This window comes from Sander lucioperca, chromosome 9 (genome assembly GCF_008315115.2).
Source record: "Sander lucioperca isolate FBNREF2018 chromosome 9, SLUC_FBN_1.2, whole genome shotgun sequence".
Lineage (NCBI taxonomy): Eukaryota > Metazoa > Chordata > Actinopteri > Perciformes > Percidae > Sander > Sander lucioperca.
The window spans coordinates 28,665,109-28,691,774 of record NC_050181.1 but is presented as its reverse complement, the minus strand read 5'-3'; the positions used below and the strand labels follow the sequence as shown (position 1 = coordinate 28,691,774).

The 26,666-nt window shown below is 43.7% G+C and overlaps 2 protein-coding genes across 4 annotated transcripts in view; one reads left to right on the top strand and one right to left on the bottom strand.

Annotated features, from left to right (window-relative positions):
* Positions 1-7,237, top strand: part of nlgn2a (neuroligin 2a) — a 218,390-nt gene extending 211,153 nt beyond the window's left edge. For all 3 annotated transcript variants that reach the window (XM_036005502.1, XM_031288526.2, XM_031288525.2), the window contains 2 exons: positions 734-1,100; positions 2,007-7,237. In XM_036005502.1, coding sequence (XP_035861395.1) covers positions 734-1,100; positions 2,007-2,841 — 1,202 coding nt within the window. In that variant the 3' untranslated portion in view covers positions 2,842-7,237. The remainder of the gene's footprint in view (positions 1-733; positions 1,101-2,006) is intronic.
* Positions 7,238-8,981: 1,744 nt separating this feature from the next.
* LOC116042361 (interferon-induced very large GTPase 1-like) lies at positions 8,982-22,901 on the bottom strand. The gene is made up of 6 exons (XM_036005501.1): positions 22,666-22,901; positions 22,307-22,381; positions 22,094-22,172; positions 21,736-21,999; positions 21,199-21,459; positions 8,982-14,347 (listed from the first exon to the last, which is right to left on the bottom strand). The coding sequence occupies exons 2-6, from the start codon at positions 22,343-22,345 to the stop codon at positions 9,798-9,800; spliced, it is 5,193 nt and encodes a 1,730-aa protein (XP_035861394.1). The 5' UTR covers positions 22,346-22,381; positions 22,666-22,901; the 3' UTR covers positions 8,982-9,797.
* Between the last annotated feature and the right edge of the window lie 3,765 nt (positions 22,902-26,666).

Sequence of the window (26,666 nt, the reverse complement as noted above, 5' to 3'; positions counted from 1 at the left end):
ACACACTATAGAACAAGAGGTGCTTAATTTGTTGTCACATTATCAAATCTTTTCTACAACAATGAAAAAAATACATCAACAGCAACATGTCAAAAACTACAGCTCCCAGCGGAAATCTTAAAAACATTTCTTGGACAAAGACTGATAAAAAAAGATGTGAAGAAGAAAATGTGAGCCCCGCCGAAGTGTATCAACCACGACAGGCATACTAAAGAGATTGCTTATCGTCGAGATTATCTTTCACCATGGTAGGTCTGTGCCTTGGCCTTTGAGGCGCCGTGGGCACAAATTCTGCCTCTCATCATCCCCCAGGCAGCCAGCTCCCAATCACGTTGCTGCTGCAAACCCCTCACAGCGGGACACAGTCAAAATACAGATACATTTGGATAATGCAGTCACGTCACAGTCTCAAGTGTCACTCATTCTCTCTTTTGCCCTTTGTTTTCGCTCAGTCTGTCCTTTCCGTTTCTCTCTCAACTATCTGTCTTTCACACATACATACAAACACAGACGCCTCTTTCATTTTTTGTCTTCCTATTCCTGTCATTCAGGTTTATTTTAGCAACGTGTGCTTTTATCTTCCTCCACTCTTTGTTTCACGTCTCTTGACGACTCTCATCTCTTAAAATGTTCTATCCCTGTCATTACTTTCCTCTTAACTTATCACAATTTTCTCTTTTACCCCTTTTTTTTTCCTGTCCCCTTTCCCCCCCTCCCACGTCTTATCCTCCAGGCAAAGACATCCTGAGGGAGACCATTAAATTCATGTACACAGACTGGGCAGACAGGGACAATGGCGACATGCGGAGGAAGACCCTCTTAGCTCTGTTTACAGACCACCAGTGGGTGGCGCCGGCCGTGGCCACCGCCAAACTCCACGCCGAGTTTCAGTCCCCGGTTTACTTTTACACGTTCTACCACCACTGCCAGACCGAGACGCGGCCAGAGTGGGCCGACGCCGCCCACGGAGATGAGATACCGTACGTGTTTGGCGTGCCCATGATCGGCGCGACCGATCTGTTCCCGTGCAACTTCTCCAAGAATGACGTGATGTTGAGTGCCGTGGTCATGACTTACTGGACCAACTTCGCAAAGACTGGGTAAGCCTTGCTGATGATTTTATTTCATATTGATATATTTGAAGTTCTCTTTTTGCTGTGTGGCGGGACTGCAGGATAAACTAGCTAGTGTAGTTCAGAAGTGTGTTTGCTTCCTGTTTCATAAGAGTGGTGTGTCTATGATTAGGGGCTGATCTTACGAACCAGATGTCGGTAGAGTTGTTAAAAGTTTAGTGTCCCGTCTCTCTTTGCTGTAAGTTCATAAATAAAAAACTTAGAATTGATTGATTGAATTCAGTGTTTCGATGTTATAGGTGCTGTAGGTAGGATTGTGAAGATCCAGGACTGAGCCAAAAAATTTGAACAAAGACAACTTCTCAGTCCCTCCCCCCTTTCTGCTAAAGCCCCAAACTGTCTCCTAAGCCTCTTCCCCCACAAGGGAGAATGAATGCGTGTGCATGAGCAGTGATTGACATGCAGCCAGACACCCCCCCCTGGCCCTGATTGGTGCATCTGAACAGGGAGCTGTGGATATTTGCAAATCACACTACAGGCTGTAGGTGGTGCCAGAGGAGCTGGATTTTTTTTTAATTACTGTACCTGCTTCATGTAGTTCTACTGGAACATAGGGTCAGTTTCAGCAAATATGACAGAAAGTTAGTTTTAGAAGTCTTACCTACTGCACCTTTAACACAATATAGAAATAAGTGGCAGGAACTCTTTGGGTATCCTTTTAACCACTGGTGCTCATGGAAGGGAGTAAAGTACATGCAGAGGAGGAATAAAAACACCGTATCCAGGCACTCAAGGTTGGTTACAAAAAATAAAAGGCCTTTTATGGTGTTTTTATGACTTCTCTAGTCATAACTCTTTCTCCTCATAATGAATAAATCTTTGAACCGGATTGATTAAAACCTTAACTGAAATGTCCCCTCTGTCCTCCACCAGGGACCCTAACCTGCCGGTCCCTCAGGACACCAAGTTCATTCACACCAAGCCCAACCGCTTTGAAGAGGTCATCTGGACCAAGTTCAACTCCAAGGACAAGCAGTACCTCCACATTGGCTTGAAGCCTCGCGTTAGAGACAACTACAGGGCCAACAAGGTGGCCTTCTGGCTGGAATTAGTCCCCCACCTCCATAGTCTACACGAGGACCTGTTCCCCACTACTACCCGCTCGCCGCCAGGCCCTGGCCCAGGCACCCACAGACCCTGGCCCAGGACACCGGGCCCCCGCACCACCCGTCACCCTTACCCCACCTTCCCCTCTGATCCGGAGGCTGAGGGTTCGGAGCGTCCTCACCAGGACCTTTTCCCCGGGGACACCCGGGACTACTCCACCGAGCTGAGTGTGACGGTCGCTGTGGGGGCGTCGCTCCTCTTCCTCAACATCCTGGCCTTCGCCGCCCTTTACTACAAGCGCGACAAGCGGCACGAGATGCGCCGCCACCGGCTGTCTCCGCAGCGTGGCGGGCCCGCCAACGACCTGGCCCACAGCCAGGAGGAGGAGATCATGTCCCTGCAGATGAAGCACTCGGAGCACGACGCTCACCACGACATGGAGCCGCTCCGGCCCCACGACATCCTGCGGCCCGCATGCCCGCCGGACTACACGCTGGCGCTGCGCCGCGCACCCGACGACGTGCCGCTGATGACCCCCAACACCATCACCATGATCCCCAGTACCATCACCAGCATGCAGCCTCTTCACGCCTTCAACACCTTCCCCTCAACCGGTCACAACAACACGCTGCCCCATCCCCACTCCACCACCAGGGTATAGTAGGGAGTGACTGGCCTAGGGAGCAGGAAGAACGGAGGCCTCTGGATGGGGGCCTCTGTTCCATTCTCTTACTCTCTTGTTTCTCCAAAAAACAACCCCATTTCCTACCTTCATGTGCTGTCGAACTTAGCAGCTCCACCGGTGGTGTGTGGAGAAGCAACTGAACTGCACGGCAGCAGATGATTAGTTTTGGAGGGGGATTTAGATCTTTCAAAGATACTGTTTTCAAAGGTCTGCTGTTTCCAGACTCGAGCTCCCTGACATTTGTCAAAAGGACAAATGCTTTTCGCCCCCTTGCAGTTTTCCCTTTCATGTTGTATTTACTTTGGCTTTGGCTTTTTTTTCTCTCCCTGGTGTGTTATGTGCAAATACCGTTCTCCTTTCTACGTCTGTGTCTTATTCCTGCTTTGTTTCTCTCATTCGAAATGTGTTTCTCTCCCTCTCCCTAGCACTCCTTTGCTCTAAGGACTAACAACTAATGAGATCTAGGAGGGGGCATAGAATACATACACTAATCATATAGCTATGAAAACATTAATATCTGGTACTTTCATTCTACCAGCATTCTTGGTGCCAAGTATGTACTACTGTGTTTGCTTTCTCATCGAGGGAGAAAAAAAACTAAAGAAAATTCTAGAGTATTCCTATTTACTGTCAATTAACAGATGCTGTGTGTTCTCATGACAAAGTGCCAAACTGGCCCTCGATTGTGTTTAGTTTTTTTTTTTTCCATGTTCGGTTTCTTTTTTTCAAGCATTTGTTTAATAGTTGTTTTTTGTGGAAAGATTTTTTTGCTGAAAATATAGATATAGAGAAATGATATTATACATAGTTATATATAAATGTGTACAAAGGAGAAAGTATATAAATGGGTTTTCTCAGCGGGGATCTATGCATGAATTATTTTTAAAGATGATGACACGGGGGGAAAGGACACTGTATTTGTCAATGCACGTTTCCCAAATCTAATCAAATCATATCGGTCCACTCTGGATAGTTTGTTTAATCTCGCAGAACAAGAACGTCACAGAAAATCCTGTAGAAACCCAACCCAAGGGTCATTGCCACATATCTCAGAAGATGTTGAACAACTGTGAACATACTTCATTCTCTTCTACAGAACATGATGTTATTCAGAGGTTTTTCTCCAACCAGGTGATACAGCGAGCCCATCATCCTACAGTAGCTACTTTTTCTTCCCATCTGTATGGAGATGATGCTTTTTTTTTAAGGTACGTGAGGTACCATGTCTGTTGTTGTAGCTTGCCTGTACAGAATTATTTTTGTATTTCAGTAAGGGTGAGAAACAAAGCAGAGACGGGGAGCCTTTGCTCTTTTATGTATACCTTCCTTGTCCTGTCTGCACCCCTATTTCCAGCACATGCATATTCTGTGTGTGTGTGTGTGTGTGTGTGTGTGTGTGTGTGTGTGTGTGTGTGTGTGTGTGTGTGTGTGTGTGTGTGTGTGTGCCCTAATTAGACAGCAAAGAGATAGAGAGGCAGACAGGCTGGATCGCTCCCATGGTAAAAAAACAAACAAACAACAACTTTGACTCCAAAATGAGCTCCCTCCTGCTGCGTACCCAACCCCTCCCCCCTCCGTATCAACATCACTTGCTCCCTCTGTCAGTACACTAGCTTTGTATTCCAAACTGATGTCCATATTGCGGCGATCACCCGTGATCAACTCCCCGCTGTGAACCACAGAACTCCAAAACACCTGACTTCACTGTGTCAGCCGCGTTCTACACAATATCTGACCTCAGTTCAGCTCTGCTACTATCCTCACATTCAGAGGGGTTAGTTCAAGAAGATAGTGACTTTTTTCTTGTGAGCTCGTCAGTTGTAAATGTAACTCTAAGCACACCGAGGGTAAGTGGCGGGCCTCCGCGGCCTGCTGCGCAGAGCTGCAAGATTTGAAAAAAAAAAAAAGGGGGGACTCAGATCTCCTAAACAGGGTAAAAAGCAACAGAGTTGACAACTGCTGTTTTCTGATTCTGCTCTTTTCTTTTGGGTGAAAATGTGCAGACCTCCCCCTTCAATTCTCTGCTACGGATCTCAAACATGGATTATGGGTATTACTCTGGTCGATACAGTATGTGAACTGAACTGATGTGCTGCTGTGTGAGCACCCCAGGAACACATGGCAGCCTACATCCACTATGGGAGAAGTTAGTCACCGGTGCTGTCTTTGCTTGTGCTTTAGCTTTAGCCTGTTTGTTTGTTTGTTTGTTTTCTATTTTATAACTGCCTAACGGGGTGGCGGGGGATAGGGCTGGAGGGGGACAGATGTACCTGGCTGCTCCTGTCAGAGATTTTCTAAGCCCCACTGAAAAGGGAAACGTGCACAATGTAAAACACAAAACAACTGACTTGGGGGTGCTACAGGTGGATACATGCTGTGGAACAGATGATGGACAGCGAAAGGAAAAGGTGCACGCTATATAGAAGGAGACTTTGGGAGGAGATTGGAAAAAGACTCACAGCCTTAAATGTAGGAATCCAAATCAAAAGAGGATGAAGTGATCAATTGCAAAGACGTTCAAAGACATGGCCATCTTTCTACCCACAAAGTTTGCCAGGAGGATACCTTGCTAATCTGTCCTACGGAGGCTCCTATATGTCTGATCAGAGATATATATATATATATATATAAACCATTTTGTACTCACTCCAGTGGATAAGGAGGCGGTGAGGGGCCGTGAGGTAAACCTCACCACAACACCGCTACAATGACACCATCGGAGGTGAAAACAGAAACAAGGTATTTAGTTTGGTCTGCTCTGTTTCCCTGTCTATTTTATAAGCTAACACTGGAGGGCGCCATTGTGACAGATTGACTGCAGTGTGTCCGCTCTGAGGACACTGCTGGATGTGTGAGGAAAAATACCAAACCAGGTGGCAAGGACAGAGACGGACACACGACATCTGGAAGAGGATCAAAACTGTACATTTTTAAGTGTAAGAATCAAACAGACAAAATATTTGTAAATATTAAGTTTCTTGTTTGTTTTTTCTTTTCATTTTTCTTTCCGAGTGAATGAATGAAATGCTTATTTTGTGACAACAAAAGACAACAGGTGCAATTTGCACACAAAAAAGGCCAATAATTTGAGGTTTCAGAAACATTGGTGGGTACAAAGTGCTTGCCACGGATCACTTTTCATGCCATTAGAAAATGACTGTGAATGTTGTCTCATGTTGCCCACTATAATGTGGGCATCCTGTAGCATCACGATTCCTAACCAGGACACTCACTGTAGCAGAAATTCATCTCCACCGCAGCCCCCACACGACAGAGGGCCTGTCGTTTGCTAGTTTCCAGTGAATATTACATTTTCAAATTTGAAAAGTATAATTTAAGTCTGTAGTTTCATTGCTCATCGTTCTTTATTTTGAAATACATCTTATGATCTAACGGCATTTCTGAAGAATCAGTGCAGCGTGATCCATGTAAGTATTTATGGCAACCTCAGAGCGCTGGTAAAAGCCAGCTTTGGCCAGCTAACTAATGTCATGGCAGTGTAGGGAACTGGCCTGTGACTCATTGTCAGGACTTCTAAACTGAGACACTAAACGCAAGGTGCAGTCAATTCAGCTTCAGCTCACTTCACATGTAGCAGTGTTTACATGTAGCCACTTAATCACACACGTGGGACAGACCTGAGGGCTTTGATACCATAAGATGCCTCGTAGAATAAGGAGATCACACAGGTGGTCTGCCCTTTTCTTTCCACACGCACTGTGTTGCATTGTGGGTACGGAGGCTGTGTTGACCTGACAGTGATGTGATGTAGCAGGGACGCGTTTCTAAACAGTTTAGAGATGGATGAAATGTTAAGTCAATCTGAAAAGATCCAGTGCACTTTCAGAGCATTTGTGTTTAACAGTGGATCAGACTGGAGGTACGTGGACACACACTTGGCCTCGTCTGGGTTATAAAGTGACTCGCTGCAGCCCTGTGGTTCACACAGTTGGGGCTAGATTTCGGTTTTATTCTCATTTCAATATGCCCGAAAACTGCAGTCAGCCAAGCAGACCAAAATGACTTGATATCACTGAGGTTATTTGATTCTGTGTCGGGTCTGTGGTGCATGTAAGCACATGGTTAACACCCCAGTCACTCCCATAAATCTCCGGCTTGGTCTCCATTGCGAAGTTGCACCTGTTGTCTTGTTTTAACATTCTTTGTTGAATTCAGAAACCCAAGACTTGAGATGAAGAAAAATGTTAAATAATGGAGTTTTAAAAAAAGATGATTATTAAAAAAAAAAAAAAAAAAGTATAGTAAAACTATATAAATAAATGAGGTGATGATATTTCTGTTTACTTTAGAAGTTATTATACACTGTATGCTGTGATTCTGATCTGGGAAACATTAAAGACATTCATAGCCAGTCTGACCATTCTGTCTCTTTATTGATTTGGTTAACAGCAGTATGTAGACATTCTGACAATACCAGGTTAAAGAATGAATGATATATTTTTAATTCCTAGCGAAGAAGAGGAATTGGATACCTTACAAAAAAGAAATCACATACTTAATTTGTTAAGAGAAGAAACTTTTTGTCATGTATAGATGTTGACTATACCACATACAGGATGAATATTCTTTTAATTGATACTGAATATGTGACATCAAAAACTACACAATACTGGTGTAAATGTTGAAATGAAAAAGGCATTCCAAATTTTAAGTTAAGAAAATGACATGCTCAATTAGATAAGAAAAGAAACATGTATAACCCACATGTGACATTTAGACATTGACAATGTAAATATTGAGCATCAGATACTAAACAGAGGGTCAAAATTTCCAGTAAACAATTGCATATCATACTAACGTAGGGACTGTTCGTTATTTATTTCAGGGGCCACCGGAGGAGTTTTGGGATCTTTAATCAAAAAAGACCTGACCCTCCCTTCGCCAGCAATAAATTATGGATGACCCTCCATAATGATTAGAAAATTGGAAAAAAGGGATGAGTCTCCCCAACAATTTATTGAATTCTTCTGTACTGGTTTGCGCTTGGCAAAGACATACAGATGCCCATTGTTGTTTTTACAGCCATGACATACATGATTAAACCTCTGCATTCTCATCTGACGCATCCCACTCCTCTGTTATGGTGTGGTGGCCATTTCAGTAGATTTACTCATTGACAGTGTTGTGGAAACACAATAAGCATGGAAACTAAATGCACACTTCCTGCATTACTGCATTACTTCAAATACTAAGTTACTCCTCTAGTAAACTAGTATTTACATGAAATAAACCATTGAGACCACAGACACACTGGGTAATAAGAAATTCAACACTGGTTGCTATGGACTCGTCACTAGCCTTCCTCAGTCATTGTATATTTTAGCATATAGGTAAAGCTGCCGAAGCTGAACATTATCCAAAACTCCATTTCTCAGATGAACGTCAATTTGGGAGCTTGCATGCTACCACTCCTTCCTTCTCAAATGCCTTGAAAAGGCTGTTGTTTATATATATATATATAATTTTTTTTTATACAAATATATCACCGGGACCGAAAGGATATTTGAGTCGGGTATGGCTGCAGCCTGGAGACCTCCCGTCTCATGCCTTCCCAGCTGGTGGACTCGTGCCGTGGTCCACGGCACGAGCTTTGACTTTACAAAATAAAAGCTTTCATCTGGTCCGCTATGTTTTCATATGGTCTGTTGGATGTTTTTTAACTAAACAGTAAGGGCAATCATACTAATGAATAAAATTACTTTTTCAGCAGATGTCTTAGTTACAACATGATGGAGCTAGCAAAGCAGTTTTGTGTTTATATGTGCGATTATTATTATTATTATTCAGTTTGGGAAATCCCACGGTCTCTAAAGCTACAGCTCAAATTGTCTGGCTGACTAAATAGGGAGGGACCCATCTGCTAGCGATAGGGGCTGAGACTGAGAGAGCTACATGGATAAATATTCACCAAACAAGCCACTTTGAAATGTTGCTGTTCTCATGAATACAAAAGTTGGGTGACCCTTCCCCCTAGACAAAAAAGAAATTGGATGACCTTCCCATCAACAAAGAATAAAAAGACATGACCCTCCCCTATTTTCCTCCGGTGGTCCATTCCATAAATACCGAATGGCCCCTTAGATAAAACTGTCCTATTATGACAAAACCTATACTTGATTAAAACTAAATTTCTGTGGATGATATTTGAATTGATTCAAAAATGAAAATGTGGCATTTCATACATTACAGAAACAAAAATCAAACATTCTATATCCAGACTAAGGGATAACATGGACAATAACATGTACAGATTTGGAACTAGATACTTAATTGAAATAAAAACAAAGACATTACAAACTTTGAGTTAAGAAAACTACATATTACACTCAATTAGATAAAAGAAAACTTACACCTACATATTAACATTTAGACTGAATGATCGTTCAATACATTGAAAATGTGAATAGTTTGCATTAGATACAGTACGTCACAAAAACAAACTAATTCTAACTTTCTAGTAAACAATTGCGTATCAAAGTCATAAATTCAAACTTAGATTTAATCAAACTGAAAACATTTGGTATGTTTCTTAACATGCGCTACCAATATGTACACATAGAATGTGTATCACTAAGTATTTAAGTGTCCTCATCAACAAAGAGTTAAAGTTAAGTTTCTCTTGTGTCCCTGTTGCAAGCTTTTGTGGTAAAATATCTGTCTATCTATATCTTCAACCTTGTCATCTTATATACAGCATGTTATGATTTGTGATTCTCTCCTATATAATATAAAACCATGACAGGATAATGAAAGAATGTATTCAGGAGGATGTGCCCCTCTGTAACTACAAAGCATGTAGTCTCTTACTTGATGTTAAATGACTCCTTGATGCTTGCTTCTGCTTGCTTACGAGTGATAATTTTCCACATTAGAGGAATATCAGCAGGCTTTGCATTATATGCTTCAGCAAACTACTCGTTGAACTTTGCCAGTACATATTTCCAGTAGTCTGATGCCTGAAGACTTGCATCTGGAGCAATTCTCCAGTCTGGGAAAAAATCTGTGTAACGCTTGTAAGGGTGCCATTCACCATTTGTAGCATTGCAGCAAAAACGATTGTCACTTAGCACCGAGGAAGAGCATACGTCAGTGACAAGTGTTTTTGTCTCATGCCACTTGAATCTACCCAGACCCTCTGGCCGATGTAGTGAAGTCCAGTGCTCAGTGTGGAATCTTCCTCCTGCCTCACAAGGCGCTTTGCAGAACGGACACTGTTTACCACATCCAATCAGTTTGATGAAAAGCTCGTTCTGAGGATTCACATGAAGTTTCTTTAGTTTCATTTGGATGTCTGTTTCTTTGAACTTCTCTCCAAGAGCATTCGCCATGTCCTTCACACACTCTGTGAGCCAGTGAGCAAACTGTTTCTGGTCAGCATTGTTCAGGATCATGAAAGCACCAAGAGCATCCTGGGAAATGACCAGTTTATCACCAAGTTCCTGACAAACATCATCAACAAATGTCTTCAAGTTGCCACTCTTTTCTGTTTTAGCTTTGTTGATGGCATTATTTATGCTTCTGACACTTGACTGGAGATGTTGATCCTCAAACTTAAACGTAGACTGATTTGAGAAACGTTCCACTATTTGATCGAGTATCCATTTCTTTACATACTCCTCAAATGAGCAAATATAGCTCTGATACTTTTCAAAGTCATCCTTTGAGAGCAAATCCAGTAAAACTGAATACTGGAACTCCATTCGTGTGCTGAACTGCTGGCTTGTCAACATTTCACCAATGATATCAGGACCCAGGGAACGGTTGACAAAGTCTTCGACTGCAGGCTTCAAGCAGCGGTTCGTGAATTCTTCTGCCTTCTTCTGGCACTGGTCTCGTTCATGGAACACATCTTTAAAATCAGCTCGAAACTTTTCTTTGTTTCGATTCAGACATCTGTAGGGATCATTCATTTGTATGAAATCTTCATGCATTTTCTGAAACTCTCTGGCTGCAAATCCACAGATGTGCTGTTTCAGAGAAACTTCAAACACAATGTCTGTCTTAACATCCTGATTGTTTAGCAGCCTCTCATCAATCATGTGTAGGATCTCCTGGATGTAAGTGTCATGGTAATTGTTTTTTCTTTGCATTTTTTCAATAACAAACTGTGTGCAAATCATTATAAGGCTGTCCGCAATTTGCTGTACAGCCTTTGTATGACTTGTAATGTTAAACATGTTTTTGAATAGTTTAGTTAGGATTCCTTCAGCTGTATATTTAAAAGGCACCTGTCCACAATCTTGCAGCCTTTTTTCACTTAACAATTTACTTGCTTGACCTCCCCTATGTGAAAGATTTGTTCTCAGGTGGTGAAACACACTGTTGTAAATGTCCTCGACCTTCATTTTTGAAAAGGCAAGTTCCTTCTCTGTTTTAGTCCACATCTTATCAAATTCTTTGTCAAGCTCTTCGTCTGTCATCTGGACTTTTTTCTTCCGACACTGTTCAATCAGTCCACTTACTCTCCCCTCTAATTCTTTTGTGTGGTTCTCCTTGATTCTATCAAGTTCTGTCATTCCCTGTCTGATGTCAGCTGCTGCTGTGAGCTGATTAAGTACAGAGCGCTCCATTTCTCGTCGAAGGCTCTTAGCACTGTTTGCAAAGTCCTCTCTGTATTGTTCAACTAGATAGACATGGCCCTCTGTTTGCTTGAAGTACTGTGTTAAATTTCCAAGGAGTTTTGTCTCCCATTTAGACAGCACTGTGCAAGCTTCACTTTTCAAACGTGTGAGAAGTTCTCTCATGTCAGATACCTCAGATTTCACAGCAACTGTACCGTAGTTGGAAATTCTTGTTTCAGATTTTGTCACCCATGTGTACATTTCTTTTCTGAATTCCCATTCCCATTTGTTGAATTCTGTGCACAGCCTCATGTATGCATCAGCCACCAGGCTGTTTCTGAAGCTGAAGATGAAGTTTTCATGCTTTACTGCATTCCACAGGCTTTTCATCCACTCTGTAAACTCCAAGATATCATTAGCAGATGACTCACAACTTCCCAAAATTTGGATTATGTTCTTTTTGAGCTCATATACAGCTTCACTGTACCCTGCATTGACTGGTGCCATTGGTGGGTTTCCATTCCAGAGTCCAGGAATGTACCAGTTCCCAGTGTCTGGACTGTACTCCATCACATCAGTGAAGCTCTTGGTATCCTCTTTCTTTTCCATTTTGGCTGCTGCCTGGGTCATCTCATTTAACTGTTGCAAGAGCAGCTTCCTGTCTCGTAAGTTCTTGTCATGGGCTGAAACATCTGACACATTCTGGTGAACAAACTGACATTTGGGCCTTTTGCCAACCTCTTTCATCCTGAGGAAAGCATGCACAACTATTTGTAGGATATCCTTCATTTCTGTTGAATTTTCCATTGCAATATTGATGATGGTGATATCACTCAGCCCCACAACAAGTGTTGCAAGCTCATTGTCGTGCTCATGGCTATTGTCCAGTTGTGCAAGCTCTGGTGACTTCAAGCCCTCAGTGTCAATGATCACCATGAAGTCACAGTTGAGTTCTTTTTTAAGATCTTCATTGATTCTGATGAGCAACATAAAGGCCCCTCGAGTGCATCGACCACTGCTGACTGCAAACTGCACTCCAAACATGGTGTTGAGGAGAGTGGACTTTCCTGTGCTCTGAACTCCAAGGACTGTGACTACCAGTATCTTGTTCTTAGGAGTCACCAGGTCATTGAGCTGAGAGAGAACGTCACTCACCCATCGGAGAGGTATGTTGGATGCATCTCCATCTACAAGCTCAAGAGGGAATCCATCAAGTAACAATTCTGCACAAAGGTTGGGCAGATGCTGTAATTGTTGACGTGATTGGTCTGTTTCTGGAAGGGAAACTGAAGCTTCGTAGATCTGACCCATTTCACGGAAGAAGTGTTCAGTGCCCAGTGAGCTGTTGGAAAGTTGTTTGTCAATGTCTTTGATCTCCTCTTTGTTCTCAGAATCTTTACATTTTTCTTTGTACTGCTCCCTGAGGCCAGACAGTTTTTCTCGAGACACATTATCGAGGTTCATTCGCATCCATTTCAGGAAATAGCACCTTTCTATTGCTGGGCTTGATATTGCGTTGATGAAACATGTCATTGCATTTGACATGTCATAAGAGTTCTGTTTTTCCCTAAGTTTTGTTTTCTGTACCTGAAGATCACTTTTGTAGTCTTCTATTTTTTCAGACCCAACATTTCGAAGCCGAAATTCTTCCTTCTCTAAGCAAGTCAGTTCCTTCCATACTTGGCCTTGCAATGGTAGCTGAGCTTCTTTGTATTTAAGGATGTCTTGAATTTCTTCACTGATAGCATCTGCATTTTTCTTGGCAGCCTGGCACTCTGAAGAGTCTTCATCAACCCAGATTCCCAGTTCATGGGCGATGTCAGCCATCTCCTCAATCCGCATCTTCATCTTTGAGTTCTCAACAACATTGCTGACTGTTTTTCGCAGGTTTTCTACAAAGTCTGCATCATTCATGTGCTTAGCCTTCAAAATGATGTTGCTGTTAGTCAAGTGCAACTTGGTTGCTACCGTCTTTAGAGCATCTTTATTGACTCGATTGCTTTGATGGTTACCCACCAAGAAGATCTGTGCCTTGTGGTGTTGGTTGGTAAGCAGCTCACATTTAGAGTCCAAAGTGTCAAAGAACACAAAAACTGCTGCAGATGTCTGACACAAAAAAGAAAATTGTTTTTCAAATGAAGCAATGTCCCCACGAAGGTTAGCTACAGCTACAGGCTCACTGAAAACATCCATATTTTTGTTCCCACATGGAAGGTACCAAGTCATTTCAGCCAGTCCATTGGATATTCTTCTTGGGCTGTCACCACACTCCATATCATGATGAACAAAGGTATCATGGTACTGCTGGGAATTGCTCAGAAGTTTATTGAGAATATCTGACTTGGACAGGGAGCACTCACCCATTCTCACAAAAGATATCATCGGAAGTTCAGAGACAACAATTCTGTCTTCAATAAAGCCCTTGGTTTCTAAAAGAGACTGAGGTCTGTACTTTTTAACAATGTCTCTCATGGCCCAAAGCATGAGTGTGCACTGCTTTTTGTCACAATTAGGAAGCAACAGAGGCACAGAAAACTGACACATGGACATTTTTAGGGCCATTTCCTGATGTACAAATCCGTCCGAACATAGAAAGAGAGCAGTGATTATGTCAAGAGGGTTTAGCATGTCACTTGAATTTGTACTGTTGAATAGTTTATCAACATCTAACTGCAGGTCACCACAGTTTGACTGACATGCAGATGTACATTTCACATTCCTAGCTGTCACATTAACCATCATCAGTTTCTTCAGAAAATACCATGGAAGATCTGAATTACACTTAGCAGGTTCATCAGTAATGGTCTTCTCATCAATCTGAAGTATTGTGTTCAGGGATAGCTTCTCTGTGTAGTGCTGCTCCAACCCCAGATCCTCCAATAGGCCTTTTAGGTGTGTCTCTGTAGACATGAAAACAATTGATATTAAACTGATCATTGGTTATTTCAATATTCTTCATTCACCCAGTACTCACGGTCCTATACATTGATTATGCAATTGCCCCTGCAATCCTTTTTTATTTATTTTTTTTTTATAAAGAAAGCTGCTGGGAGACATAAAGCAATTCAATGGCTTTCACCCAGTACAGGCAGGCCGCTACTCAATGTAAAGATTGTGTAAAGCCAATTAACAGCTCTCTGACTCAGAGGGGCATGCCAATCATGTCAGTGAATGGATTTGATTGGCACAGGTGCTGCAGCAACTATCCAACAATCAGTCATTACAGTGAGGTGAAGTCCTTCCTCTTTCCAGCAAGGTACAATACTATGGTAAAAAAAAGGTTTGAAATGATGGCACTACAAAACGCAAATTCTCCTCCAGCGCTGCCAAAAAAAGGAGAAATACGGAGTAGCTGTGCAGCTGGATTCTAGTGATATCACAAGCTCACATGACATGCGGGATCACATATTGCACGAAAAACAATCATGTCAATGCATTTGTGTCAGCCGATCAAACCAATCAGCACCCGTTGAGGAGCTACTGACGCTACGGGCGTGGTTTATGTGTGTGTGACAGCCACGACCGATCATTCAAAACAACTACAGTATGATGGACATGATAGATGAATGGTTCATCCAATCACCTGCCAGGTATTTTTTGAAAGTGCCTGCCCTTTTCCAAACAATTCCCAGTGACGAATTCTCAATTCTGGGTTAACAAACCATCTGGCGCGTGTCAGCTTATGTGAAGAGGCAAACATATTACAATTAGGTTGACCCCAAACCAAATCCTCTTTAGGGCCAATAAAAGCTGGCCCTGTGTAAGGCTACACCTTCACACAATTATTATGTTGCTTTGAGTAGTGTTGATTTAACGTTATGGTCCTTTTAGGGGCTTTATTTTGTAATGCTGTTAAATTGTATAGTGGCATACTGACAGGGGTCTCTAATACTTTGTCCAACCCAATTATATCAATGATGGTTGACTAAAAATAGAAAATTAAAACTCAGTATAATGCAACACAGTTAAACTGCACCACAAACACCAGCCTCCACATTTCCATAAAGTTGAATCAACATCTTTGAAAAAAACTATATAAATAATAATATAAATACTACACATTCTAATCCTCATGAATTATTACTCCTTTTGTAATATTAGACTGCATTAGTTTAAGCTAGTTGCACCTTGTAAACTGGTTGTACCACTAGTGGCAAAGGCTGTTGATGTTGGCTGCAGCAATCATTTCAGTGTCTCTTCCGCGATCCAGCAGTGAATGTGTCGATCTGGGTAGGTAATCAAACACATGAACGCCACAGCACAGCTGGATACTTTACTAAATACATTTTTTTTAAACACTCAGGTAATCTAACTTCCTAGCTCTCTCTAAAACAAGACAGGTGCTCAGGCACACAGAGACAATTGAGTTTGTCTGGGGCCTGCAAGACCCTTAAAGTTACGCCCCCTGCTTCAAGACCCACCCCTTGAAGTGACAAGGTTGTGTCTGCGGACTGCAAGAGAGTGGCGTAACTTAATGGCATAACTTGAAATAGAGCTCAACAGTCTCACCCAAAGCAGGTTCCGGAAATAAAAATACAATACAATTTCTCCATTGACAATTGGAGTATAAGCCATAAAATCGTAACTGTCGATGGTAGACTTAAAACTAGGGTGACCAGATTTCCCGGAACTAAAACCGGGACACTTTGCGCGTGACCGTAGTGCTCGTACACGCACACGCTTTTTAACGTGAACATGTGCCAGCCCAGGTCAGACAGACACAGACAGTAACTTCATTATTTTGATTGTAGGCTCCTCATCTAATAATAAGTGTTTTTTCCTGTAAAATTAACAAAATTGCAGCAACAGCCTTTTTCAGTTTAGTGTGAGATTTATGTTGAGATTTTTTCTAAAAAACATTTTTTGAAGTGTTATTTATTCCAATAACACCAGAATAATTAAAATGATTTATTGAAAATTCTTTTGAAAAAGTCTTTTGTTGGGGAAGTAACCTCCTTATGTGCATATAACAATTGTTCACCTCAATGATACATTAATCATTAATTCGTATTTAATTTATTAATAAACCCCTGGACTGTAATATTTCAGATGTGTTTGAGCAAGATTTCTGCTCATGTTCAAAACTTTGTGCACATTCAAAATAAAGTATATCTGTGTTCTCTGTGATTTGGAGGAGTCGTGATATATTTTGAGAAAAATAAAAAAAAATTGAGAAAAATAAAGTTATAATAGGCTTTTACAAGAATAAAGTCACTATATTTCAGAAAATAAGCTATACCTGCACCATAGCCTGCTGTGCATTACGTGATTGCTCTGCTGATATGGTAGATCTCAGACCTTCTGACAGACACAGAAAGGTGGAAAACCGAAACTACTGCAGAAATACACGGAGCTCAAACGCAACACATCTGCCGCAGCATGTCCACAGCTGAGCGCGTCCATAGAGCTCAACAGTCCCGCCCACAGCGGGTTCCGGAAGTAAAAATACAATGCAATTTCTCCATTGACAAATTGGAGTATAAGCCATAAAATTGTAACCGTCGATGATAGACTTAAAACCAGCTACGGCATGACTAAGTGATTGTATTTGCTCATATAGACGCCACAAATCATGGGGCACTACCCTTGTTTTGAGATAAATGTCTTTTATTCGCGATGTCTTGGATGAACAATCCCACAATCCCACAGTGATGCCTCTGATTGGTGGAACTCATGCTGGTGAGGAGGGGGGGTGTCATACCCGATCTGTGCTGCCTGCAAGATCCGGCACGAGGATTTACGACACTTCACGAATCACGATCTGTTCCACGCTTCTGCCGTTAGCCTCTGTTGGGAAGCTAACGTTAGTTTAGCTAACAGCTAATTCGGCTAACTGCTAGCTGACAGCTTGATTCAGTCTAAAATAACGTTAACTCAAACTTAACACTGGGTAAAGCCGGCTACAGCTGACGTTACAGCCGTTATATATTTAACGGTTATTTTCAGGTTTTATTTTAAGGGTCTTTTAAAGTTATTACATGCTGTCTCAGCTAGTGGTTAGCCGAATTAGCTGTTAGCTAAACTAACGTGGCTTCCTTTATTCAGTGGTGCGCGGTGGTTTATGGGATGAGTAGTTCCTTCACTTTGAAATGACGATATGTATGCAGTCTTGTACCTCTGACTTTTTTGGGATTTTCTGTTCGTGTTTTTTTACTCAAAATGATACGTTGTATGCTTATGAGTGACGTACCGTCTGGTTAGCCTAAGGCATGGTCTAAAACTCTTTATATACAGATTTTTGCAGACATCAATGGGAGAAATTAATGGGAAATTTACTTCCGGAACCCAAGGTCTCTCAGAGGAGGGGCGGGACTGTTGAGCTCTATAAACCTGAAGCTGCCCTGCATTTTACAGCGAGAGTGGACACTAAGCGACGCACAGGTCTGCTTCAGAGCTCTATGTGTTTGAGTCTGAACCATAGACAGGAAACAGGAACTTCAAACTAAATCATTAATATTGTGCTCCTAAACTTTGTGTTAATGGCATCAATGTATTAGAATGATTTGGCTATGATTATGAAAAATTAACTGGACAAAGTTACATTCGGCGCTACACTCAAAACATTTGGGGCTGAAGCCCCGGCAAAATCGGCTCACGCCGCTCGTGGTGTAAACCCGGACATTTTAGCATCCCGACAGGCTTTTGTCGGGACTCAGGACACAGAATTCAAAATCTGGACTGTCCCGGTCAAACCGGCTACAATGTGACTAAGCAATTGTATATTATGCTCATATAGATGCCAAAAGTTCATGCACCAACCTTGTTTTGAGCATAGGCAGTATATAAGAATGGACCAACAGATCCCGTTGCTCTGGACGGAGACCAGTGAAGGCCATTAGAAGCACTTTTCTGGTGAGCGCTGAGCGTTACTGCGCAGCCTCCAACTGAGAGAAACGACGTAAATGTGACGTGAGCAACCTGTCTGAAAGTTGTAAGTCTTCTGGTAGCTGTGCCAAGAGAAATCGCAATCATTCCCAATCTTGCAGAGACGGAGAGCGTAGGTATATGTAATGTAAAGAAGGACTTGCTATTTTATGTTCGGGGTAACAGGGATCAGCCAATCAGCGCCTTTGTTTTGGGGTTACAGAGAGGACACCTGTTTACGTTGGCTGATAAGTTTCGTTTTTGAGTTAGTAGTGAGAGTGGCCGGGAGAAGCACAGGTAGATATTTCTGGGGTGTATCGTTGTCGTCTGTGTCGCCATCTGTGCATGTGTGCGTTCAGAGACATGTGAGTACACTGGTATAAATGTTTTACATATGTGTATTTTTGGTCCCTTAGGTTTATATGAATGTTATCTGTTCTGGGATACTCAGTTGAAATGCAGTATGTTAGCATAAATTTCGCTAGCAGCATGCTAATGCCTAGTATTGTTAGTGTTACATTACTATTGTGCTTATGTGTGCACTCACATGACACTGCACTGTTATTATCGGAGTGTTTACCATATTGTGTAGTAGAGAACTTTGGGTTGCTGTTACTGAGACACAGCAGTAAGAAGGCTGCTGATGTGTGTTATCTGGTATATTCTTTGGTTATTTGATATAAGCAGCTATAGCTACCTGAAGTGAAAGTTATACTAATTACCAGTTGTTTTACTTGTATGCTAATATTTCCCCTTTTTATTGTTTATTGTAGAACCACACACACACACTCATGAAGACAGACAATCATCTGTTAATAAATCTATTGAAGAGCATCAGAGCATTTGACTGCATTCTTACCGATGCACCACAGTGGTCACCTAATCCCAACCAGCTACAGTTACAGTCCTAGTTATCGATTCGCCACTACATGTAAGGAGATAACATGGACACAGGCTAATTATTGCTAACTAAAATGCTAGTTAGTAATTAAACTTAAACAGCTAATGTAAGTCGAAACTACCTGCGAGCTTCTCCTGTACTATATGGTAATTCCTCTACTATGCGACAGTAAGTCGCGTGGTTATGACACAATCGTTAGCCTATTTTTACAAAAACGTCTACTACGGAGCCATAACGTGAGGTACAAGGTAATGGAGCCTTTTATACATTGTCGTGTTTCTTTAGAAATAAACAATGGACAAATAAAGCTTCAGATGTAAAGTTATTCGCTGTCAAACTAAAATGAATGGCAGTCAATGGAATGCTAACGTAGGGTGATCGCTTTGTAGCATCAAAATGGCGCCATAGGAGGTTCGAGCTCTGAAGCAAAGCTTACCCCTTTGGTTTTGAGATAAATGTCTTTTATTCGTGATGTCTTGGATAAGTACTTCATTACCTACAATCCTGAACAATCCCACAATCCCACATTGATGCCTCTGATTGGTGGAACTCATGCTGGTGAGGAGGGGGAGCTGTCGGTACCCAATCTGTGCAGCCTGCACGATCCGTCATGCGCATGTGCAAGATGATAATCCTGTTTTACGAGGATTTACGACACTGCACGAAACACGATCGGTTCCACACTTCTGCCGTTAGCCTCCACTGGGAAGCTAACGTTAGTTTAGCTAACAGCTAATTCGGCTAACCGCTAGCTGGCAGCTTGATTCAGTCTAAAATAACGTTAACTCAAACTAATGAAGAAAAAAAAAAATGAGAAAAGCAGGCTACAACTGACGTAACAGCTGTTATATATTTTAACGGTTATTTTCAGGTTTTATTTTGAGGGTCTTTTAAAGTTATTACATGCTGTCTCAGCTAGCGGTTAGCCGAATTAGCTGTTAGCTAAACGAACGTTAGCTACCTTTATGTAGTGGTGCGCGGTGGTTTATGGGATGAGTAGTTCCTTTGTGCTATAATGAAAATATGTACACAGTCTTGTACCTTTGACTTTTTTTGGATTTTCTGTTCGTTTTTTCACTCGAAATGATATGGCGTATGCTTATGAGTCATGTCGTAGCAGGTTAGCCTAAGGCATGGTCTAAAACTCTTTATATACAGATTTTTCCAGACGTCAATGGGAGAAATGAATGGGAAATTTACTTCCGGAACCAAAGCTCTCTCGGAGGAGGGGTGGGACTGTTGAGCTCTATTGTCCAAATTAAAGTCCAAATCACGACAGATGTCAAAACAAAATGTTGTTGCCGGCAAAGCTTGACGGAGCAAGATACAAGTCTGTAGCTACTGAAACAGAAACATCTTCACAACACTCTGGATTATCTTCCCCTGTTTGAAAAATGTCATTTCAGGACCGAAACGTCGCGATTTACTGGCTTGTTTCAACAGAAAGTTAGCATAGTGAGAGGTATCTCCATGTGTTTTCATTAGCTGTTTAACTAAGGCTGAGTGGAGACTACTTAGTTTGCATAGCTCCATACGGGACGGGGACATGTCACGAGAAGGATGAGTGATGCCGAGATCGCAAAGGGGTTGATGGCATGCCACTGTGTCTCAGCGGCATAAGTCGATCCCCTGGCGGCTTATCACTTTCCGATCTTGGTGCTACGGAGAACTAAGCTAAGAGACGTGACCAAAAACAACACTACAGATACTGCCTTGCTGTCAGAGTTGTTTGGATGTCCTCCACGGACACTCTGACCCAGGCCTACGCACAGAAAAGGGTGAAATGAGGAGCGGTAACACTGACGGCAGATGGATGATACGCGAGAAACTGTGTGAAACTGGGACTATTGTGTAAAATAAATCAAAATATTGCCTCTTATAAATAATATGAAGAATTCACAAAGCCATTCTTATAATTAAATCACACACACACACACCTGTTTGATCGATCTCAGTGAAAAACAATTATGATTTAATTTTACTTACTTGTGTGGACAGATGTTACAGTTGGCTTGCTTATTCTTCCATTCCTAAATTGTGCAGAAACCTGGAGAGAGTAACACACTCCTGGATTCAGGTTGCTGAGGGTCAGGTTGTTTGTGTCCGTTGTCAGCTCTTGCACAGTGTCTCCCTCACTGCAACAAGTCACGATGTAACTCTCCACTTCACCAGCAGGGGTGTCCCAACGCAGAGACAGAGACTCACTGCTGACCTGGTAGACTGTAAGCTGCAGAGGAGGGCTGGGCTCTGTGGGAATTATATAATGGTATCACTTATAACGTAAAAATCATGTTCCGTCATGTTTATATTTAAAAGTGCTGTTCGACTGCCAAGTTAAAGAGGTGTGGTAAAAGAGAAAGACACGTAATTATGTCATGCACTTAATTAGTACATCTCTTTAGTCTGAAACTAACCTTTATAACATACATTGACAGCATACCTTAGTGTAGGAAGTACATTTGTATAGATTATGAGCCAAAAGACCATTCAGACAAGACTTTGCTACATGTTTTTCAGATTTACCTGTGAAGACAGATAGGGAGGTTGCTGTGCTTCGATTTCCATTGTCTGCAATCCTTATGATGCTGAAAGTATACTCAGTCCCAGGAGTCAGCCCCTCAACCTTCACAGTGCTGGAGTCCTCTGTGATCAAACTGTCTCTCTGTGTGTTGCAGGAGTAATCTAATTGCAGTGTATACCTTACAGAGTTATCAGGGAGGGAAAAGCCAAGAGAAACAGTCTCCTGGCCAGCATTGAGAACTGTTACTTCTCCTGGTGGAGGAACATCTGTCATAACATAAGAAAAGTACATCTCAGTATCTCCACAGTACAGCATGTATTTAGTCATTAAATTGGATCAGTTATTGACAGTCACACTTACAGCCAGACTGTGGTGTTGGTGGAGTGATCTCTTCCTCACAGTATAGCTCAAGAAAGGAATCACTTGCATTATGGAACTCCTTGGTTATTGAGAAGAATATATTTAAATTTAAAATAATGAATCCATTCATAATCCCATTCAGTAGCTGAAAGGACAACCTATATAATGCACTGGTATTGCTATTTAAGTTTTAGAGTTGTAAAAGCTGTTTACCTCCTCAGAGTTATCCATTGTGGGTACGCTCTCAGCCATCTCACACTTGGTCCAGATTATTTAAAATGCTTCTTACTGTAAATAATAAAAAGAACCCTGTAATGCATTCTTCCCCAACAACTATCCATATTACAAAGAAATCACACAGCTAAGTGTACTCTGCAGCCTGCTAGATACATATCTACAATATAGACCAAAACAAACGAAATAATAGTGTAATCAGCCCACTATAGGGAGCCTTAAAAGGACCGATAGAACATGCAGAGTCATGCCTCTGTTTTAGGCTATGGAAAGCAATCACTACTTCAGGTCTAACCAAAAGAGAAATAACAGTCACTGACAGATTCATTGTTGCTTACCTTTGTAGATTATTCATGTTACACATTATATTCCATCTTTTATCTGGGAATTTATGTCTACTGTGTATGAAATATTCTGTTATAGTTTAAGTACTAGTCCTGAGGATGAAGCTTGGCACTTCCCTGGCATTGCAAAAGCCTGATGCAAGCGTCTCCTTTTATTCTGCCAAGTGAAGTCACTTTCTGTTTCGTTTCTCAGAAATAGATCAGCAGGTTTTCAGGAAAGTGAGCCTATTTGTCTGGTATACGCCCTCTGCTGGAGGGAGAGCAGGAGAGTCTTTTGATTTTTTCTAATCATGTCCATGTGAGACATGGGGACATATGATACAAAACAAAATATATATATATATATATATATATATATATATATATATATATATATATATATATATATATATAATAGTTAAACCAAAGATATGCTTTTCCTTATAATAGACATGGATCTGCATAATATTAGTGATAGATTATCCCTTCAGCAAGCAAGTCATTTTTCACTTACTAACAGCATTTCCCACCTTGACTATATTCAACATTACAGAAAGCTTAACTACAGTAAAGAAAAAAAAAATATCATATAAACTATCCTATAATATAAGTTGTTGTTTGGTCATGGGCCATTATCTTGTGCTGAAACAATGCCAATGTCAGGGTTTTGGTATTTTGTTCTGTTTTATTGTGTAGTCTTGTTTCTCTGTTTTGCTTGGTTTCCTGTTTTATTTTGTAGTCTGTCTTGTCTCCCTTGTCTTGTCTAGCTTTCTTCCTGTCTTTGTTTGTTTCCCGCCTTTTTTGATTTGTTCCACCTGTTGTGTCACCTGCCTCTCGTTCCCTCATTACCTTGTGTATTTAGCCTCTCTGTTTTCCCTTGTCTCTTGTCGGATCGTCTCGTTATTTTTGCTGTGCGTTCTGTTCTGTTTGTGTTCCCTGTCTTGGATTTCCTTGTTTTCTGGATTATTGCTCCCAGTAAGTGTTGCTTTTGTTTTATTAAAGCTCTTTAAACTGCATTTGGGTCCCAACCTTGCCTGCCTTCGCACCAGCCGTGACAGAACGATCCGACCAGTTATGGACCCAGCAGTTTTTGAGCCTCTCATTCACCCGTTGGATTCTGATGGTGAATTCATGATTGAATTTTTTGTGGCCTGTATGAGGAGGATCCTGCCCTTGCTAGGCACATCATGGAGGCTCGCTGGCAGGCTACTGAGAGAGAGTTTAGCTTTTCAGTCTCCAAGCCTGTCAGTCTTCCAGAGTTTCAGCAGCCAACTCGCCTCTCTGTCTTCAAGCCTGACTGCCTTTCCAAGCCTCATGTGCAGCAGACAACCAGCCTGCCTGTTTCACGGCCTACTAGCTTCCTAGCTACTGGCTCTCTGTTCCTGACCCAGCCTGCCTCTTCGCCTGCTTCCCCGGAACTTTTTCCCGTTAGCTCTACTGCTGCCTGTCTGGCGGGCACCCCCAACAGCAAGCAGTCCTTTGAGGGGACCCGCCTGGCTGTGTTTTCTGGGACTCGTGGAGGCCGAAGACGGAGGAGGGGAAGACATGGCTCCCAGCGCCATGCCCTGCATCAACCTCTTGTCAAGCTTGAGCTGACCAGTGTATCTGAGCCTGAGCTGACCAGTGTATCTGAGCCTGAGCTGACCAGTGTATCTGAGCCTGAGCTAACCTGTGTACCTGAGCCTGAGCTGACCTGTGTACCTGAGCCTGAGCTGACCTGTGTACCTGAGCCTGAGCTGACCTGTGTACCTGAGCCCGTGCTGTGCAGCGGACCTAAGCCCGTGCTGTGCAGCGGACCTAAGCCCGTGTTCAGCGGACCTGAGCCCGTGCTGTCCAGCGGACCTGAGCCCGTACTGTCCAGCGGACCAGAGCCCGTGCTGTTCAGCGGACCTGAGCTTGTGCTGTCCAGCGGACCTGAGTCCGTGCGGACCAGAGTTACTGTTCCTGAGTCTACCAGTGTTCCTGAGTCTGAGTTCACCATTGTTCCTCCGCTGACGTGCAGCCTTCCAGAAGCTTCGCTGACGTGCAGCCGCCCAGAACCGCTGCTGACGTGCAGCCTTCCAGAGTCTCCGATGACCACTCTGCTAGAGTCTTCCAGTCGTCCAGAGTCTCCGATGACCGCTCTGCTAGAGTCTTCCAGTTGTCCAGAGTCTCCGATGACCGCTCTGCTAGAGTCTTCCAGTCGTCCAGAATCTCCGATGACCGCTCAGCTAGAGTCTTCCAGTCGTCCAGAATCTCCGATGACCGCTCAGCTAGAGTCTTCCAGTCATCCAGAGTCTTCGATGACCGCTCTGCTAGAGTCTTCCAGTCGTCCAGAGTCTCCGATGACCGCTCTGCTAGAGTCTTCCAGTCGTCCAGAGTCTTCTATGACCGCTCTGCTAGAATCTTCCAGTCGTCCAGAGTCTTCGATGACCACTCTCCCAGAGTCTACGTCGACAGATCTCCCAGAGTCTACGTCGACCGCTCTCCCAGGGGGTTCGTCTACGGGTAAGCCAGTGACTTCGCCAGTCACCGGCGCCCCTGAGACTGTCCCTGAGGCCTTGCCGGTCTCCGGCATCCCAGAGACTGCCCCTGAAGCCTTGCCGGTCTCCGGCGTCCCAGAGACCTCCCTAGTGACTTTGCCTTTGTTCTGCACCCATGAGACTTTGCCTGTGGCGGTCAGGCCGACTCCAGCCCCTCGTGTCCTGTCGGCAGTCAGGCCGACTCCGGGCCCTTGTGTCCTGTCGGCGGTCAGGCCGACTCCTGCTCCCTGTGTTTTGTCGGTGGTCCGGCCGACTCCTGCCCCCCGTGTTAGGTCGGGGGTCCGGCCAACTTCTGCTCAAGTTACCCTGCCGGTGGAGTTGCCGACTTCTGATCCTGTTGCCATGATTCCTGTTCCTGATTCTGGTGCGTTGTTGGCAGACACTGGCCCCGCTGACCCGTCGCCTGTCTTCTGCCCAGCTGACCCGTCGCCTGTCTTCTGCCCAGCTGACCCGTCGCCTGTCTTCTGCCCAGCTGACCCGTCACCTGTCTTCTGCCCAGCTGACCCGTCGCCTGTCTTCAGCCCAGCTGACCCATTGCCTGCCCAGCCCACAGAGGGGTGTAGCCTTGGCTGTCCTGCTTGTCCGCCTGAGGGATGCTGCCTTTGCCGCCGGCCTCCAGAGGGGTTTCGCCTTCGCCGCCGGTCTCCGGAGGGGTTTCGCCTTCGCGGACGGCCTCCAGAGGGGTTTTGCCTTCACGGATGGCCTTCTGATGGGTTTCGCCTTCGCTGCCGGCCTTCAGAGGGGTTTCGCCTTCGTGGACGACCTCCAGAGGGGATTCGCCTTCGTGGACGACCTCCAGAGGGGATTCGCCTTCGTGGACGACCTCCAGAGGGGATTCGCCTTCATGGACGACCTCCAGAAGGGATTCGCCTTCGCTGCCGGCCTTCTGATGGGTTTCGCCTTCGCTGCCGGCCTTCAGACGGGTTTCGCCTTCGTGGACGACCTCCAGAGGGGATTCGCCTTCGTGGACGACCTCCAGAGGGGATTCGCCTTCGTGGACAACCTCCAGAGGGGATTCGCCTTCGTGGACGACCTCCAGAAGGGATTCGCCTTCGTGGACGGCCTTCTGATGGGTTTCGCCTTCGTGGCCGACCTTCAGAGGGGTTGCGCCTTCGCCTCCGGCCTTCTGAGGGGATTCGCCTTCGGCGCCGGTCTTCTGAGAGGATTCACCTTTGCCGCCGGTCTTCAGAGGGGTTACGCCTTCGCCACCGGCCTCCGGAGGAGTATCGCCTTCGCGGACGGCCTCCAGAGGGGATTCGCCTTCGTGGATGGTCTGCTGATGGGTTTCGCCTTCGCCACCGGCCTCCAGAAGGATTCTGCTTTCGCCGTCGCCCTCCAGAGGGGTTTCGCCTTCACGGACGTCCTTCAGAGAGGCTCTACCTTCGCCGACCTGTTCGGCCGCCTGAAGGATTCAGCCTTCGCCGCCTGAAGGGTTCTGTCTTCGCTGCTGGTCCAGGTGCCCATGGTTCCCGGTTGCCGAGGCCTCTCTGTTCC